The 15,505-nt window shown below is 40.9% G+C and overlaps 1 protein-coding gene across 3 annotated transcripts in view; it reads left to right on the forward strand.

The window, feature by feature from the left end:
* The first annotated feature begins 7,189 nt into the window (after positions 1-7,189).
* UBXN2A (UBX domain protein 2A) overlaps positions 7,190-15,505 on the forward strand; it is a 28,353-nt gene continuing 20,037 nt past the window's right edge. Inside the window, exons 1-4 of one of the 3 annotated variants that reach the window (XM_050950988.1) lie at positions 7,217-7,315; positions 9,131-9,239; positions 12,077-12,130; positions 15,267-15,402. In XM_050950988.1, the coding sequence (XP_050806945.1) occupies positions 9,229-9,239; positions 12,077-12,130; positions 15,267-15,402 (201 nt within the window). In that variant the 5' untranslated portion in view covers positions 7,217-7,315; positions 9,131-9,228. Of the gene's footprint in view, positions 7,316-9,130; positions 9,240-12,076; positions 12,131-15,266; positions 15,403-15,505 lie in introns of those variants that run through there. The other 2 variants (XM_050950989.1, XR_007774039.1) reach the window with 2 other exon arrangements.

The raw sequence follows: 15,505 nt of genomic DNA on the forward strand, positions 1-15,505 counted from the left end.
AGGGAGATATTAACTAACGTGCTCAACATCAGTCAGAAAATCTGTAGCAGGAGCAGAACCCAAAGCTCCTTAGCCCTTGCTAAGTTTTAACTATTCTTACTGGGAGGTTGTGATCTGTTTTATACGCTATGTTACCATATGGTTTCCTCATTGTACTTTCATCTTAAATTGTGTTTCATACTTAGGAATTCAGACCATAGCTATTATGTTACTACTATATATATGTGTTTGACACTATCATCCCATCATAGGCGCCAACTTTCCCCAGCGTCGGTGGATACTCGTGCCCCTTGCCCCCACCCTGACTCCACCCTTTCCCCACCTCTGCCCTGCCCCATTCCAACCCCTTCTCTAAAGTCCCCACCCCAACTCTGCCCCCTCCCTGCCCTGTAAACCCCTTCCCCAAATCCCTGCCCCAGCCCCGCCTCTTCCCCAAGCATGCCACATTCTCTCCACTCCTTCCCAGCCACGCAAAACAGCTGTTTCACAGCGCAAGCACTGGGAACTGGGGAAAAAGCAGGCCCACAGCGTGCTCAGGGGAGGGAGAGGAGGCGGAGATGGAGCAGAGGTGAGCTGGGCGGGGGTGGAGAGCAGGATGCTGCCAGTGGGTGTAGAGCACCCACCAATTTTTCCCCGTGGGTGCTCCAGCCCTAAGCACCCATGGAGTCGGCACCTATGCATACCATACATAAGAGTAGCTCAAACTGTCTTGACAGTCTCATTGTTTCTTGTGTTCTATGCTGCTTTTAAATTTTCACTTAGATTACTTTTTCATGTTGCAGATTTATAGTCAGATCAGATCCCATTTGTGTCAACTGCTCTCACTTCATGGATTTAACAGCTGTTCATTAATGCTTATTCATCCGTCTGCCATAAAACCAATAACTCACTTTCCCATTGTGCATCAAACTTTACAGAAGCATTGACTCCTCTAGCTTTTTCCTACTGTGTGGCTATAACACTCTTGTAAGAGAGATGTGTGGGAGGAAGACTTTAACTCTGCTTTTCCTTGTTTTCCAATGTTTGAGTTTTGGGAAGTATATTCTTGAAATCAGAAATGGCACAAGAAGCAGAGGGCACTGTTGAACATCTGTAGTCTTAATTCCACTTTAACAGAATTTTTTAGATTTTTAATTTCCTTATCTTCAAATATTTCTCTAACCACCACCACCACAAGAGGAGTACCTCCTTTTTCCATAACAGTCTCCTATCATTTGCGTCACCTCTGAATTTGACCTTTTTTCTGTTTGTTGTTACTATTTTCTCTACCCCTCCCTTTATGTATTATCATTCACTGTGTTTATCTGAGGCCATAGCTATGCCAGCAGAACCCCCAGCGGAGATGAAATATTAGCCAACAGAAGCATAGCTATGTCATAACCTAGTCCCAGATTTGGACCTTAGCGTCCAAAATATGGGGGTTAGCATGAAAACCTCCAAGCTTAGTTACCAGCTTGGACCTGGTAAAGCTGCCACCACCCAAAAAATTAGAGTGTTTTGGGGCACTCTGGTCCCCCAAAAAACCTTCCCTGGGGACCCCAAGACCCAAATTCCTTGAGTCTCACAACAAAGGGAAATAAACCATTTCCCTTTCCCCCTCCAGGTGTTTCCTCCCTGGGTTCCTGGAGAGATACACAGAAGCAAGCTCCGTGAATCTAAACAGAGGGATTCCACCCTCTCTATTTCCAGTCCTGGAAACAGAAGTACTTCCCTCTTCACCCAGAGGGTATGCAAAGTCAGGCTAGTAAATCTAACACACACAGATTTCCCCCTGACTTCTTCCTCCCACCAATTTCCTGGTGAGCACAGACTCAATTCCCTGGAGTTCCCCACTAAAGAAAAACTCCAACAGGTCTTAAAAAGAAAGCTTTATATAAAAAGAAAGAAAAATACATAAAAATGGTCTCTCTGTATTAAGGTGACAAATACAGGGTCAATTGCTTAAAAGAAATATGAATAAACAGCCTTATTCAAAAAGAATATAATTCAAAACACTCCAGCAAGTACACACATGTAAATACAAAAAAAAACATATAAATCACTATCTGATCTTTTGTACTTACAACTGGGAAATAAAAGATTAGAAAAGCAGGAAACAGAAATCCTCTCATAGCTGAGAGAGAAACAGGCACAAGACAAAGAACTCAGACACAAACTTCCCTCCACCCAGATTTGAAAAAGTCTTGTTTCCTGATTGGTCCTCTGGTTAGGTGTTTCAGGTTACTTCTTTCCAGGTGTAAGAGACATTAACCCTTAGCTATCTGTTTATGACAAGCTACGCCACCTTCCTGAACGACATTAGCCAAGACAACAAAAGCATTCTTCTGTCAACATAGTTGCATCTACACCAGGGGTTTTGCCAACACATGTAAGTCAGTCATGGGGTGTGATTTTTTCATACTGCTATCCGGCCTAAGCTATGCTGGCAAAACATTTTAGTGAAGACTAAGCCTAAAATAGGACTCAGTCCTTCAAAGTATTGAGCACCTCCCTGTCCTGAAGTCAGTATAATTTGAGGGCAGTCAGCACTTCACACGTAGCTGCTCAGTACTTCTCAAGAGCATACCTTTAGCTTCTAAGCTCTTTGGGACAGAGATCATGTCCTTACTAATTTTGTAAAGTGTTATTAATTTAAGGTCCTATGTAAAGCATAATAATCCAACTATTGGTTTATCCCTAAACCTTAATTTGTGAGATCTGAGGACAGGACATCTTGAGGAGATTCTTGCCACAGAGCAAGCATCCCACAGAGAAAAAAAAGTGACAAAAACATTTTTGTCAGTGGGAAAACTGAGTGTGGACTGCCTGTGGAATACGCTCCCATATGTTTTTGCTAGAATCTCATGTTCTATACATTCTGTCCTGACAATCTGCATATGCATACATTACTTCAAAGGTTTCTTTCTCAAGTTGTTAGGGTCAAGCAATACATCTGATGTGTTGGCATTTAATTGTGTAATTATTTTTTTCCTCTGGTCTGGCTTATTTTTGTTTACTTTACCATTAAAAAAAAGGAGAATACCCCTTGCAACTCATTTTCTGTTTGTTCTTAAATATGCTGCTGCGCACTGCTTCTTCTGTTTTCCTTTGATGAGATGGGTGGTGACAGCTCAAACAATGCTTTAGTTTGTCAATGCCCAGATTCACTCCTACATCATAAAACAAGCTCAGGGGTTGTTACTGTTTTCCACACCAGAGCTTCTGATCCCTCATGACAAAAGGGCAGAGATGGTTGCATTCATGTTGTGAATACCCTGTTAGAGTTTTTTCAGTGAACTCATTGTAGGCTGTTTGTTCTTATCACTTACCACACAGTAAGGAAAGGACCATTTACTCTTGTGCAGCTCATGTAGTTCTTACCAGAGAATAAGTTGCATGAAATGCATGAAGGGTGTTTTAGTGAGGTCTTGATCATGACCACACTTTTAACTTGGCAATAGTTTTTCGTTTTTTTTTTTTACATTATAGTGGAGAGGAAAAGATCTCTTTTGCTTGGGTCCTTCCTGCCCCACATGCTTTTTCAATAGTTTTGATCCTGCAGTGGAAGGTATGTTAGGAGAACTATTAGGGGGCTAAAACAGACATTGAATTAATTGGGACACTACTTCCCATTCAGGAAGGCCAGTGGTGGAGCAAAATGCCACCAGCTGCATTATTATTTATAGCTGTAGTTTAGTATCAATTTTCCTAATCAACTATCTGACTGCAGTTCAGGACTCAACACCATTGTCCCAGGCACATCTCATGGCTCCCTTCATGCCTACTTTGGTTCTACATACCTTTGCAGGACTGGTATGAGCTCCAAAATTAAAGTAAAGCTCTTCTGTGTTAAGTTAAAGTAAAGCCTAACTGTTTTGCTGAACTGAGGCCAGAGTGCTCAGCACTTTGCAGGCTCAAGCCCACTGGGAGGACAGTCTAGCTGCATCACAGCAGTAGCTTCTAAGATTTGGACAGTTTTGTAAAAAATGTTGCTAGTTTTTTAACTTTTGTAAAAAGTACCAACATATGACTGAGATATGTGATATAAATGTCTTTAACATGATAAAATAATAACACTTGTACTAATCTAGTGCCCTCATCCAAGCATCTCAATGCAGATTAAAAACTTTAAAAAGTACAGTAGAGCCTCAATAATTCATACTTTGAGACTTGGCTGATTTTATAATTTGCACACACAAAAATGGCAATCTCGCCCCTATTCTCAATACAGATTTATAAGCAGACCGCTGTAATGAGGGCCCTGTCTACGCAACCAGCTAGTGCACGGCAAGCCAGGGAGTAAATATATAGCACACTATCTTGCAACACACTAACAAGACACTGTGTACACCTTACTACCAGGTGCTAAAAGTTCCTCAGGGTGCTTTGGTGTATTCCCATTTCAAACATCAAAGCTGCTGTAGGAGGGTCCACATTGTAGATTCACACCCTGCCTTACCAGGTACTAAAATCACAGTCAGTCAAGCCCTTCATCCCATTTCATAGAATCATAGAATATCAGGGTTGATAGGGACCTCAGAAGGTCATCTGTTCAACCCCCTGCTCAAAGCACGACCAATTCCCAACTAAATCATCCAGCCAGGGCTTTGTCAAGCCTGATCTTAAAAACCTCTAAGGAAGGAGATTCCACCATCTCCCTAGGTAACCCATTCTAGTGCTTCACCAGTCTCTGAGTGAAAATTTTTTTCCTAATATCCAACCTAAACCTCTCCCACTGCAACTTGAGACCATTACTCCTTGTTCTGTCATCAGGTACCACTGAGAACAGTCTAGATCAATCCTCTTTGGAACCCCCTTCAGGTAGTTGAAAGCAGCTATCAAATCCCTCCTCATTCTTCTCTTCTGCAGACTAAAGCTTAATTTGGAAAAGCTTAATTGTTATTACAAACTATCTTCCAGAACATTTAGTACATTATGATGTATCACAATACAATTAAGTGTAAATTACAACTACTGACTTAAAGATTCTACTCTTCTTACTTACACTGAATGGTACCTTATTCTGTGAATAAACTTTATTTCGGTGGGGCTACTTGCAGAATAAGGTACTAGTCAACATAAGGGAGTTCATAATCAGGCCCTAAATGAACAAAGTACATTCAATTAAGTACTATCTTTGCTTTTTAAATCTCTTTGCTCACATTCATTAATTCACAATGGGTCTCCTGTTAATTAGTGTGAATTGGCAAGTTTTGGCTGTGTTTAATTTAGGTTAACTTTAAGTGTTTTACAGCTTGTCACTGATTATTAGAACCCCTTGTTAAAACGTGCATGCAGGAGTGACTGCAAATCTTGTGACAACTGCTGCTGTCAGTCAACTCTGCATGTGCTTTTAGTCATTGGCTCACCATTGTTTTTTTTTTGTTTTGGGTAGTTTCTAATATCAGCTTCTAACTGAGTTTGAGTTCTTGAAGTAGCAAGAGACAGCGTTCAGGTCACACAGCATGGTATAAAGAAGGAAGACTCCTCTAAATGCCTATTGGATCTCTGAATATCCCATCCCATTCTCCTTTTTGCATCCCCTCTGCAACCTTGAGCCACTAGTTTGCAACCACCATGCAGTTCTTTTGTACTTTGTACAAAGCCCAGACAGAACTCCTTTTGGAATACAGTATGTCCACACTGGTTCTTAATTGGTCTCTCAAGCAAAATGAGAAGCATGCTATTCCCCAAAGGGTTTAGAGTGCTGCTTCTACTGCAGTTCCAGCCTTTGCCCAATAAAATATCAAAAAGACCCAGAATTGGATGCAGCTCCCTTGTAGTCCCTTACATAGCTATGACAAATACTCCCACTGTGTTGCAGTGTTGTTGGATACAGTGTTTTGAGTAAGACAATGTTTATCCATTACTAACCTGTCTCTGAGTGTACCTTCATGTATGTTTTGCCTATTCATGTTCAGATAACTTGATATTAATAGCTGTTGCAACAGAAGGAAGTAAAGCTGGCTGTGCATCATCAGCCTCTCATATTTGATATTCAGAGATCCATCTATAACAAAATATATTGGCCTCACCAGGAGAACATTTGAAAAAGGAAGATAAACGATTTGCATAAAATTGTGATATAATTAATTCTGCATAATTCTAGATCTGTAATGAACTCCACGTCGGCAGCCTCCTGTGTCTGTGCAGAGCTCTTTCCTAGATATTTGTACCTGCTGGTGTTTTCCACGGTGCTACAGTGGGGCACACTTCCCTAGTAGACAGGCAGCAGTTTATTTAGGTTTGAAATAGTGGGATTTTCACAAGGGTGGCTACACTGGTACAACTATCTCCAGTACAGACAGGCCCTGTGACACTTGACAGGGTCCTGAAAAAATAAGAGACTCCTGATTTTTAAATTACTTCATTACATATCTTGTATAATGATGACTTCCTAAAACTGTAGGTTCAAATCTAGAGGAAATAATTTCTCCCTCTACAGTAAATAAACTAGGTTTTATCTGTCATGTGGTGGAGTCTTTCAGACAGAGATTTTAAAAAATAAGGTTCTCCAGGGCTGTTCACAATAGCTTTTCAGGACAAGAACAGGCACCTATCTGACTGTGAATTCTTCCACAATGTGCATGATTACTATTTTCATAAGCGTCTTTTTTCCCATGCACTTTGCTGTAGTTTCCCTCCTCTCATCCTGCACTGGGGGTTGCTTGCTTTCTATTCAGTTGCAGCAATGGCGTTGGAGCAATTTTTATAGTGTGGGTGCTGAGAGCCATTGAACAAAACTGTAAACTCTGTAAAAATATATTAATAGAATATAGTCATTATTCCATTAATTTATTATTAATATAAAAATATATTAATGGAAACCATTTAAGCCAAGGAGTTCCAGCAACCCCTGGTTGCAGCTCTGTAGTGCTTGAGGGTGCGCGTGCTTGCTATATGTGTGTAAATGATATATTCCAGGGGATCCCAGTGCTTTATCATCAGGAATTAAGTCTCACAACCCCTTTCTGTATCCCCCACCTAAGGATTAATCAGAGGCCTCCAGTAACCCCGTACAGCAGACGAGGAACAAAAACAACCTCAGGGTTGCGTCCCAGCCCGGCGCCTGCCCTTCTCCCCGAACACAACCAATAGGGCAAAAGCCCTGATTGTTCAACAGCTGCTGCAGCTCTATCCCCGTAGAGCAATGGAGGACAAAGAGCAGGTCACGTGAGGTAAGTGGGCTCTACCCCCTTCTCCGCTCAGCCCCGCCCCCGAGTGGGCGGAAGGAAGGGGGCTCCCCGGCCCTGCTGGCTGGGCCGGCCGGAGAGCGTGTGGAACGTTGGGGTTTGATACATTGTAGCGCCCGCCCCGCGGGCTGCGGCGGCGCCAGGTGAGCGGGGCTGGGGGCTGCGTGGGGTTCCTGGGCAGCGGCGGGTGCGTGGCTGCGCTGCACAGGGGTGAGCTGCTGGCTTCAGCGTTGCGCAGGCTGGAACGGCGGGCCGAGCTGCGCGCCCAGAGGCGAGCTGGGCAGGAGGGGCGGTAAACCCTGGCCGGAGGTGTGTGCAGGTGCTGCCGTGGGGGGGATTGAATGGGCCCCGTGAGTTTTGCCTGCTCGGAAACGTAACTGCACTTTGTGTCGAGTTTGCAGAGTCTGTCGCTAAGGGGGCAGCCTCGCAAAGGCGGGTACCTACTGCCAGCAGGAGTGAGGGGCGGGGAGAGCCCTGGGAGTTTTGCAGCTGAGTCTCAGCGACGCACACAGAGCAAAATCCGTCCCTCCTTGCAAGTGTGAGCGTTAGAAAGTGGTGCAGCCCCAGCTAGGGAGAGACCTAGGGTCTCGGATATAACACCAGAGTGGTGGCTTATTTCTTGCTGCTCATTGACACCCGTCCCCTGCCTCAGGGATTATTTAACTGACCGCCTTTCAGTTTGGAAAGTGTGTGTGATTGTGGCTTGTCAGAGCATGTGATGAACAGGTCTGCCCTTCCTTCCCCTTGGTTTTGTTGCTCTGCATGGTGAGGTGGCGTCGTCGGTTGTTCTTGGAGACCTGAGCAGTTGGAAATAAAATAAGGCAGCGTACGCAAGCCTGATAATATTTCCTGTGCTGTTGCGTGCATTCTCTCGAAGTGAGTGCTGGGTGATATACCAGGCCTAGGTTTGCTAAATGTCAATAGGACACTACAAATCAGTATTAAAAAGAATCTGGCAAAGCTGTGGTTGCCAGTTATTGCCGAAGACAGTCTGATTTGAGTTAGGGCAAGGTCCTGGCAATGGATGCAGTACATTGGAGGTTTGCATGGCTGCCACATCACTCAAATTGATGGTAACGCCCATTTAAGAGGCTGGAATTTTATCCTTTTTGCATTTGACAGTTCAGATAGTGGGTATGTGATCTTGTTAAGATTATAGGTTTATATGCTCAAAGGTTAGGGTAGCTTGCTGTATATTTGGATCATTTATGGCTTATGATATTGCATAATGTCACTTTAACTGGAGCTGATCAAAACTCTTCAGCACAGTGATTTTTTGACCGTAATGAAGTTGTAGAAGATAACAGTTTTGGTTGAGACTTGATGATTTAAAAAAAAACAAAAAAACCCACACCACCAACATTTCTGTTTTAGAGAACAAAAATATTCTCCTTGGGCAAGAATGGAGTGGGAAAAACAAAAACTGAAAATATTTTCTGGTAGTGTTTTGTTTTTGGTTTTGTTTTGTTTTGTTTTGTGAGAGGGAATAAGGCATTTGTCTGTTTCCTTGTGCTCTTTGGGTTGCGTATAGTCTCATCTGTGTTTGTACAGTACCTAGCACAATGAGGTCCTGGTCCATGACTAGGGTTCTAAGTGCTATGATAATACAAATGATCAATAGTAAAACAGATAGGGACTAATCATTTACTGTTCCAAAGCATTTATAATACATTTTAATAGCTGTAGTAGGCAGTGTTTATGCTCTTCCTCTCATGGCTCTGTCTCTTCTTCCTCCTAAGGAAAAAAAATAATTCAGTTTATCTACTCCCTGCACTCCAAATATGAGTGTGCTAATGTAGCTGTTCTTTGAAACAAGAGAAGCAGTGAAGTTGGCTCTGTTTTCCTCACTTGAAACTTAATTTGTGGGAGGATAAGTTATAACTGAGAAACAGTTTTTATTAGAAATTCTGTACCCACAAGAATGCATATGACAGGTCCCTTTTCCAACGAATTTATAGTTTGAGGCCTCAGTCTCATGGTTGGAGTCTAAATGATGGACTTGAGAGACATGTGAGGATGTAATGTACACGAGGAAACAGGATGAGGAAGGAAAGAGATGACTTACAGGTATGATTACACAGATGTGCATGTTTTGATGGCTGAAAAGTTTTTAAAGTGTAAGTGCACATTTTTGTGATACTAAAGGTAAATTTTATAGTATATAGTTTTGAGTGATAGCTAGAAATGTCCAACAAAAGTTTGACTCTGAGTGAAATTATTTGTGTGACTTGGGTTGATTTGTCTTTAGTATGCTCCTGGGGGAGTTCTGCACCCAAAAAATTGAATTCTGTGCCAAAAAATTAAATTCTGTACATAATATTTTAAAATTCTGCATATTATTTGTCAAAATACAATATAATCAAACCAGTTTCAATTCTTTTGCTAATTTTATTTCAAAATACCTGTCAGCAAGTATGCCTGTAACCATAAAGAAGACAAAAAAGATTCAGTAAATGTTTTTTGACAAATAGATTCTTTACTAGGCATATTAATAGAGGCCTTTGAGTAGTAATACATCTAAACTACACTACAGAAACAGATTTCCCACACCCTTCAGAAGCAGTGCAGAGGCTTTGTGGAATCAGGGGTAATGGAGGAGCTGAGGAAGATGGAAGTAATTGCTGGGAAGGAGCCTGGGAATGAACCTGGAGGGTTGTTGGGTGTGGGCGGGAGAAGTAGGGAACGTTTTTTGAGTGGGGGGGGATTGTTAGGGAATTGGGAAGCCTTCCCCATGCAGACCTGGCTGACCCCTAGCCTCTCCATTCAGTCAAGGAACGTTTGCCTGTTCCCATGTATCTTTGCACCCACACTCAGCTACCCCGTCCTCCCTTGTTCCTATGTGTCCCTGTCCTCTTCTCCTCCCCCCTCCCCCGGCCACCCATCCTCTCCCGTCCCCATGTGGCCCTGCCCCCACTCAGCCACGCTCCATCCCCATGTGGCTCTCAGCTCCTACCCTGCCTTCCCCGTCCCCATGCCCTGCACCCCCATTCCCATTCAGCCCATGGCTCAATGCTGTCACCAGCTAGCTCTTGTGCCCCTGCCCCAATCTATCTCTCCCCCACTAGCCCTTCTGAACCCCGGTCTCTGTGATCCTTCCCCAGCAGCTCTGTGCCCACTCTCTGCGTCTTTCACAGCTGGATAAGTTTGTGTACTGCCTCTTTAGTATAGTAAAAACTTAGTTTTGAAGACTTGCTTCTGCCTGTCGTGTTTTATAATAATTTTGATTACATTTTAACTTCATTTTTTCATTACTGTAAAATTACGTGGGTTCCGGACTTGAATATGTATAAAATATTCATATATTCAATATTCAACTTCAAGTTGAATATTTATAGGAGTAAATTTACCTTGTTTTTAATAATGCAAATATTTAAAAAATGCAGATTTTTAGGTAGGTCAAATACGTAAACAAAACTTCATATGATAGCGTGGCTTTGCTTATATATGTGCTATTACAGCACTGTAAAATGGAGCAAGGACATTTTATATGCGGTGTTAGTGACACTAACTGTAGTCTTTTTTGACCGATACAAGAAATATTGCATACTCTAACCAGTTTAAAGAAAAGAGTAAATGCATTTTGAAACGTATTACAGTAGTATTGATGTTTTTGAGGGTGTATCTGCATTTCTGTTATAAACTTGTTTTTTGTTTTTAGGGGTTTTATATGTAAAGATGAGAATTAATATCCTGTTTAGCATAAATATCTGGTTTTTATTCTCACTATCTAATAAGCCCCAAAAGCAAGTGTAAGTTAGGGGAGGAACACTCATCCTAACTCTTCCTGGTTTTGCCTGGCTATTTGGGAAGTATTGGGAGTGGTGTTAACTGTTCTCTATACCGAAATACCTATGCACAGTGTGGTGCTTTGGAACCTGATCCTGCAAGGTGTTGAGCCCTTTCAACAAGGTGGTGCCCAGCATTTTGCAGGATTAGGCCCTTACATGTGGTTCCAACCTTTGCTAGGAATTTTTCTGCTACTATCGGCTTGTCAGAGCTTTAGTTTTTTATTTTGTTTTTGTGGCTTAATATCTCTCTCTTTGTAGAGAGATCAGGAGATAGCACAAGAACAATATGGTACTTTTCAGTCCTGCTGACTCAGCACACTAATCCTGTTGTATATTTTAGTGCTTGAAAATCCAGGATTTAGTCTCTTGCCACATATACAACAGGAATCATGACTTGATGTAGCCAGTTTCTGGGACACTGCACCAATTTATTGGAGAACAGAGAAGCCTTAATTTGAGGACTTCAATAACTCAGACATAGGTTAGGGGTTTGTTATAGAAGTGGATGGGTGAGATTGTGTAGCCTCCGTTGTGCAGGAGGTCAGACTGGATGATCATAATAGTCCCTTCTCACCTTAAAGTCCATGAGTCTGAGACACTGCATCTTTTGCTTATACACACTGTTAAACTGAAGGTCATTGATGGCAATAAACAGTTACAAAGGATCCCTGCAACATTATGTTTTTCTGCAACCGTCTGACGGCGCACTGCTGTCAAAATCTGAGAGACAAGTTTCAACTAAATATGTGAAAATGAGGATGACTTGTTTTCTAAATCAGCATAAGAATGAGAGGATATTTTTGTATCCGCATTGTGTTTTTTTCGGGAGGGGGAGGCGAATTGAGTGCGTTGAGAAAATGTAATAACCCAATCTTCCTCCTTCTAATGTTTGAGGCTGAAAAGGGTGCTACATATATTCATGACCAAATTAGAAGCTGCAGGAAAAGCAAAGAACCAGCTGGAGACTAAGGAATCTGAAATCTTCCTATGTGAAGTATCAACACAGAATCTCTTTTAACCATAGAGAAACTGTAAACAACTTATAGTCTTCAAAAGTGTGCTAAATGTGTTAAGAATTTTGCCTCTTTTCTTAAAAAATTTCTTTTCATGATTTAGGGGAAGCAGCAGCATGAAAGATGTAGACAAAATTGAAACTTTAAAAGAAGAATGGTAGGTGCTTGTTTTTTCTTTGTATGGTTCTGTCCTGTCATGTACCATCTCTTTATTAATTCAACATACCATTAATTATTAATTAATAATAAAGCAAACCTTCTGTAGCTTTTATGAGAAAATATTATTGATTTAGTGACTATGGTTTGATATGCACATATTTTTATCTGGCTCCTGCCTTCAGGAATGAAAGTTGAAATAGAATCCGGTGACATTTTATGAATTTTTTTGTTTGTTAGGCTAGTACATCTCTTGTTGTTTTGTTTCTCACTGCCTCTTGAAGTACAAGCTGCCATAACTAACTGGCCGGCTAGAGCAAATGTTTCTGCTCCTATTATCCCACATCAGTGTGTTCTTTTTATGATAAAGCACTGAGGAACACTTGCAATTAAAAACCAAAAGCACTGTGTTGAGGATCTGTGTTCACTTTGTCCATCTGCTCCACATACATTTTAGTTTTTTTAGAAGAGAGAAATTGCTTTTGCAGAACACTTCTCATGTAACTGCAATCACAAATTATAGGGGTGGAAGCTTTCCAAGTGGCTGCATGAACATTTATGCTTACAAGTAAAATCATAAATCTGTCTGCCTTTCTATTCTGACCCATTGGAAGCCTTTACATTATATGTGAAGATGTCTCATTCTTATGCTTATTAAAGCATAAGGTTTTAAGGAAAAACACTATAAATGCTAATTGGTCATCTGATCTTTTGAGGGAGGGGCGAGAGGGACAATTCATCATAATGATGTAGTGAAAATAGGGATTGGGGGTGGGAATTGTTAACTTTTTCTTGATGTCACTAAACCAGTAAGATTGTTTTACTTCGTTTAAAAATGTTGATCTTGTGTCTAACAACATTTTTATGTTAAAGTTGGTCATACCGCAAACTCTGCAATGAAGATTCTTGTTAATACAAACACACCTAATTAATATTCTGAGCCATTCAAATGAACAGTACTTTTTCATGAACATTCATTCCAACATGAAGTCCCTATTTAGGAAAAATATTCAATTTTCTTTAGTATAAAAGTTGAGATTATTTGAACTGTTTGAAATACTTCTTGAAGTGCTAAATTAAATAAACTTGTGTGAGCTCCTTAGTAATGCTTATCGTAGAAGTCAAATACTGCTTGATCCTGTCTGAGAACTTAAACTAAGAAGTAATCAGTCATTCTGAATGAACTATCTAGTTTCTAGTCAATGAAAAGGTAACATAGTAAAGAGGACTCTGTGTTCCTTTACACTGTGTACGTAGCACTGTGGGTGGAAATTTTTACTTAATAGTAAAATGTTTTTGTAGGCTTTCACACCAGGCTCATTTCCAAAATATCAAAGCCTTCTGTTATATAGGCTTCCAGTAGGCTAGAGTAGCACTGGGAGACAGCTATACCCAGGTTTATCAATTGTAGTGCTAAAGATCACAAATGTCATGAAGGTTTTAGGGATCTGAGGGTGAAGGGCAAATAGCCAGAAAATTAAATATGAGAATAACTGATATAGACATCTTCTGTTTTGTAAGTGACTTTTGAATTTTATCTCTGAAGATGCATGTATTTTTCCAGAAGTGGCTCAGTGAAAGCTAACTCAGACAACAGCAAATGTTTTTTCTCAGTGGCAGGATTGACTCTCTGACATGCAAGTTTTCTGACTTGCTGTAGTAACAGGAAGAAAACACATCCTCTCATAGAGTTGGATTCCAAATTTAGAAGCTTCAGTATGGATGAATTTAATTCCCTTTGGACTCACTTTGCACGTCAGAAGAATGGCATAATGTGAATCTGCTGTATGCTGAGCCTTTTCATGAAAAGAATGTGATGTTGCACTCTAGCGTATTTTCTTACATTATATTCATATTATTTTAACTGGAAAATGCATCATGCAAAAGATCTCTTGTAAGGTATCATTACAAATCTTATAATCTACTGAGTGTGGTCATCCTATTTGTATAAATATATCACTCTTGTATCTGAAGCTGGAAATATGAAATATAACTCTGAGGGTCTGTTGTAATTATGCAAAGTGGGCTATTAATGGTGATTTGGAACCTTGATGGCTCCCATTAACCAGGACAATTAACTGTGGATAGCCCTGTTTGCAGGCAGGCTTTCCTATGAGTCAGGGTCTTACAGTGACATGATCATGTCACCTGAACTGGAATCCATCTTTAACCTGGTGTTTTTTCTGTTGAGAAGGAGAGGTGGGAACCCAGAGGGACAAAGGATTTCCCACCTTATATATCTTTTGCATAAGTGGGTGGAACAGAACAAAGGGGGTAGCCCTCATGAGAAATCCCCTAGCTACCATCTGAGCTGGAACAAGGGCTGTACCAGGGGAAAGGATTGTGCCCAGACTAAGAAGGCGTCCAGTCTGTGGAAAAAAAAATTATTGAAACCTGAGGGTGAGATTTTAACTGTATTCAGTTTTAATACTGTATTAGGCTTAGATTTGCATGTTTTGTTTTATTTTATTTTACTTGGTAATTCACTTTATTCTCTCTGTTACTACTTGGAACCACTTAAATCCTACTTTCTGTATTTAATAAAATAACTTTTTACTTATTAATATGTACTCTGGGTTAATTAATACCTTGGGGGAGAGAGGGACGGGCAAACAGCTGTGCATCTCTCTCTATCAGTGTTATACAGGGCGAACAATTTGAGTTTACCCTGTATAAAGCTTATACAGAGTAAAACGGATTTATTTGGGGTTTAGACTCCATTGGGAGTTGGGCATCTGAGTGTTAAAGACAGGAACATTTCTGTAAGCTGCTTTCAGTTTAAGCCTACAGCTGTTAAGGGACGTGGTTCAGACCTGGGTCTGGCTTTGCATTAGGTTAGTGGGTCTGGCTCAAACCAGGCAGGGCACTGAAGTTCTAAGGTGCCAGGGCAGGAAAGCAGGAGCAGAAGTAGTCTTGGCACATCAGTTGGCAGTTCCCAAGGGGGCTTCTGTGACCCAACCTGTCACAATAGTACAGCAAACAATGCATATTAAAATGGTCCACAAGGCTGTTCTAGTTACTGTTTTCTAACAAATTACAAAATACATGGGATGTGGGGAGGAAAAGACCTTTTGGTACAAAATTTCTTGTGACCTTTAATGTGTCTCCTAAACAACTCATTTATTTTTATTTTGTAGGGTATGTAAACAAGGAACCGATGACCAAATTCCTAACGGTGCAGAGCAAAGCTGTGAATTTTTTGTTGATAACCTTTTTGAAGAAGCTCAGAAGGTTGGTGCTATATGCATGCCACCAGCTAAAGTTAAGAATGAAGTAAGTGGTCAGCCTTTTAATTTGTATTCACTATAATCAATGTTTTATCATGCTGGGTATAAATTCCAGAAAACCAGTGGAGTTTCTACCCAATTTACCTTGT

This window comes from Gopherus flavomarginatus, chromosome 4 (assembly GCF_025201925.1).
Source record: "Gopherus flavomarginatus isolate rGopFla2 chromosome 4, rGopFla2.mat.asm, whole genome shotgun sequence".
NCBI lineage: Eukaryota > Metazoa > Chordata > Testudines > Testudinidae > Gopherus > Gopherus flavomarginatus.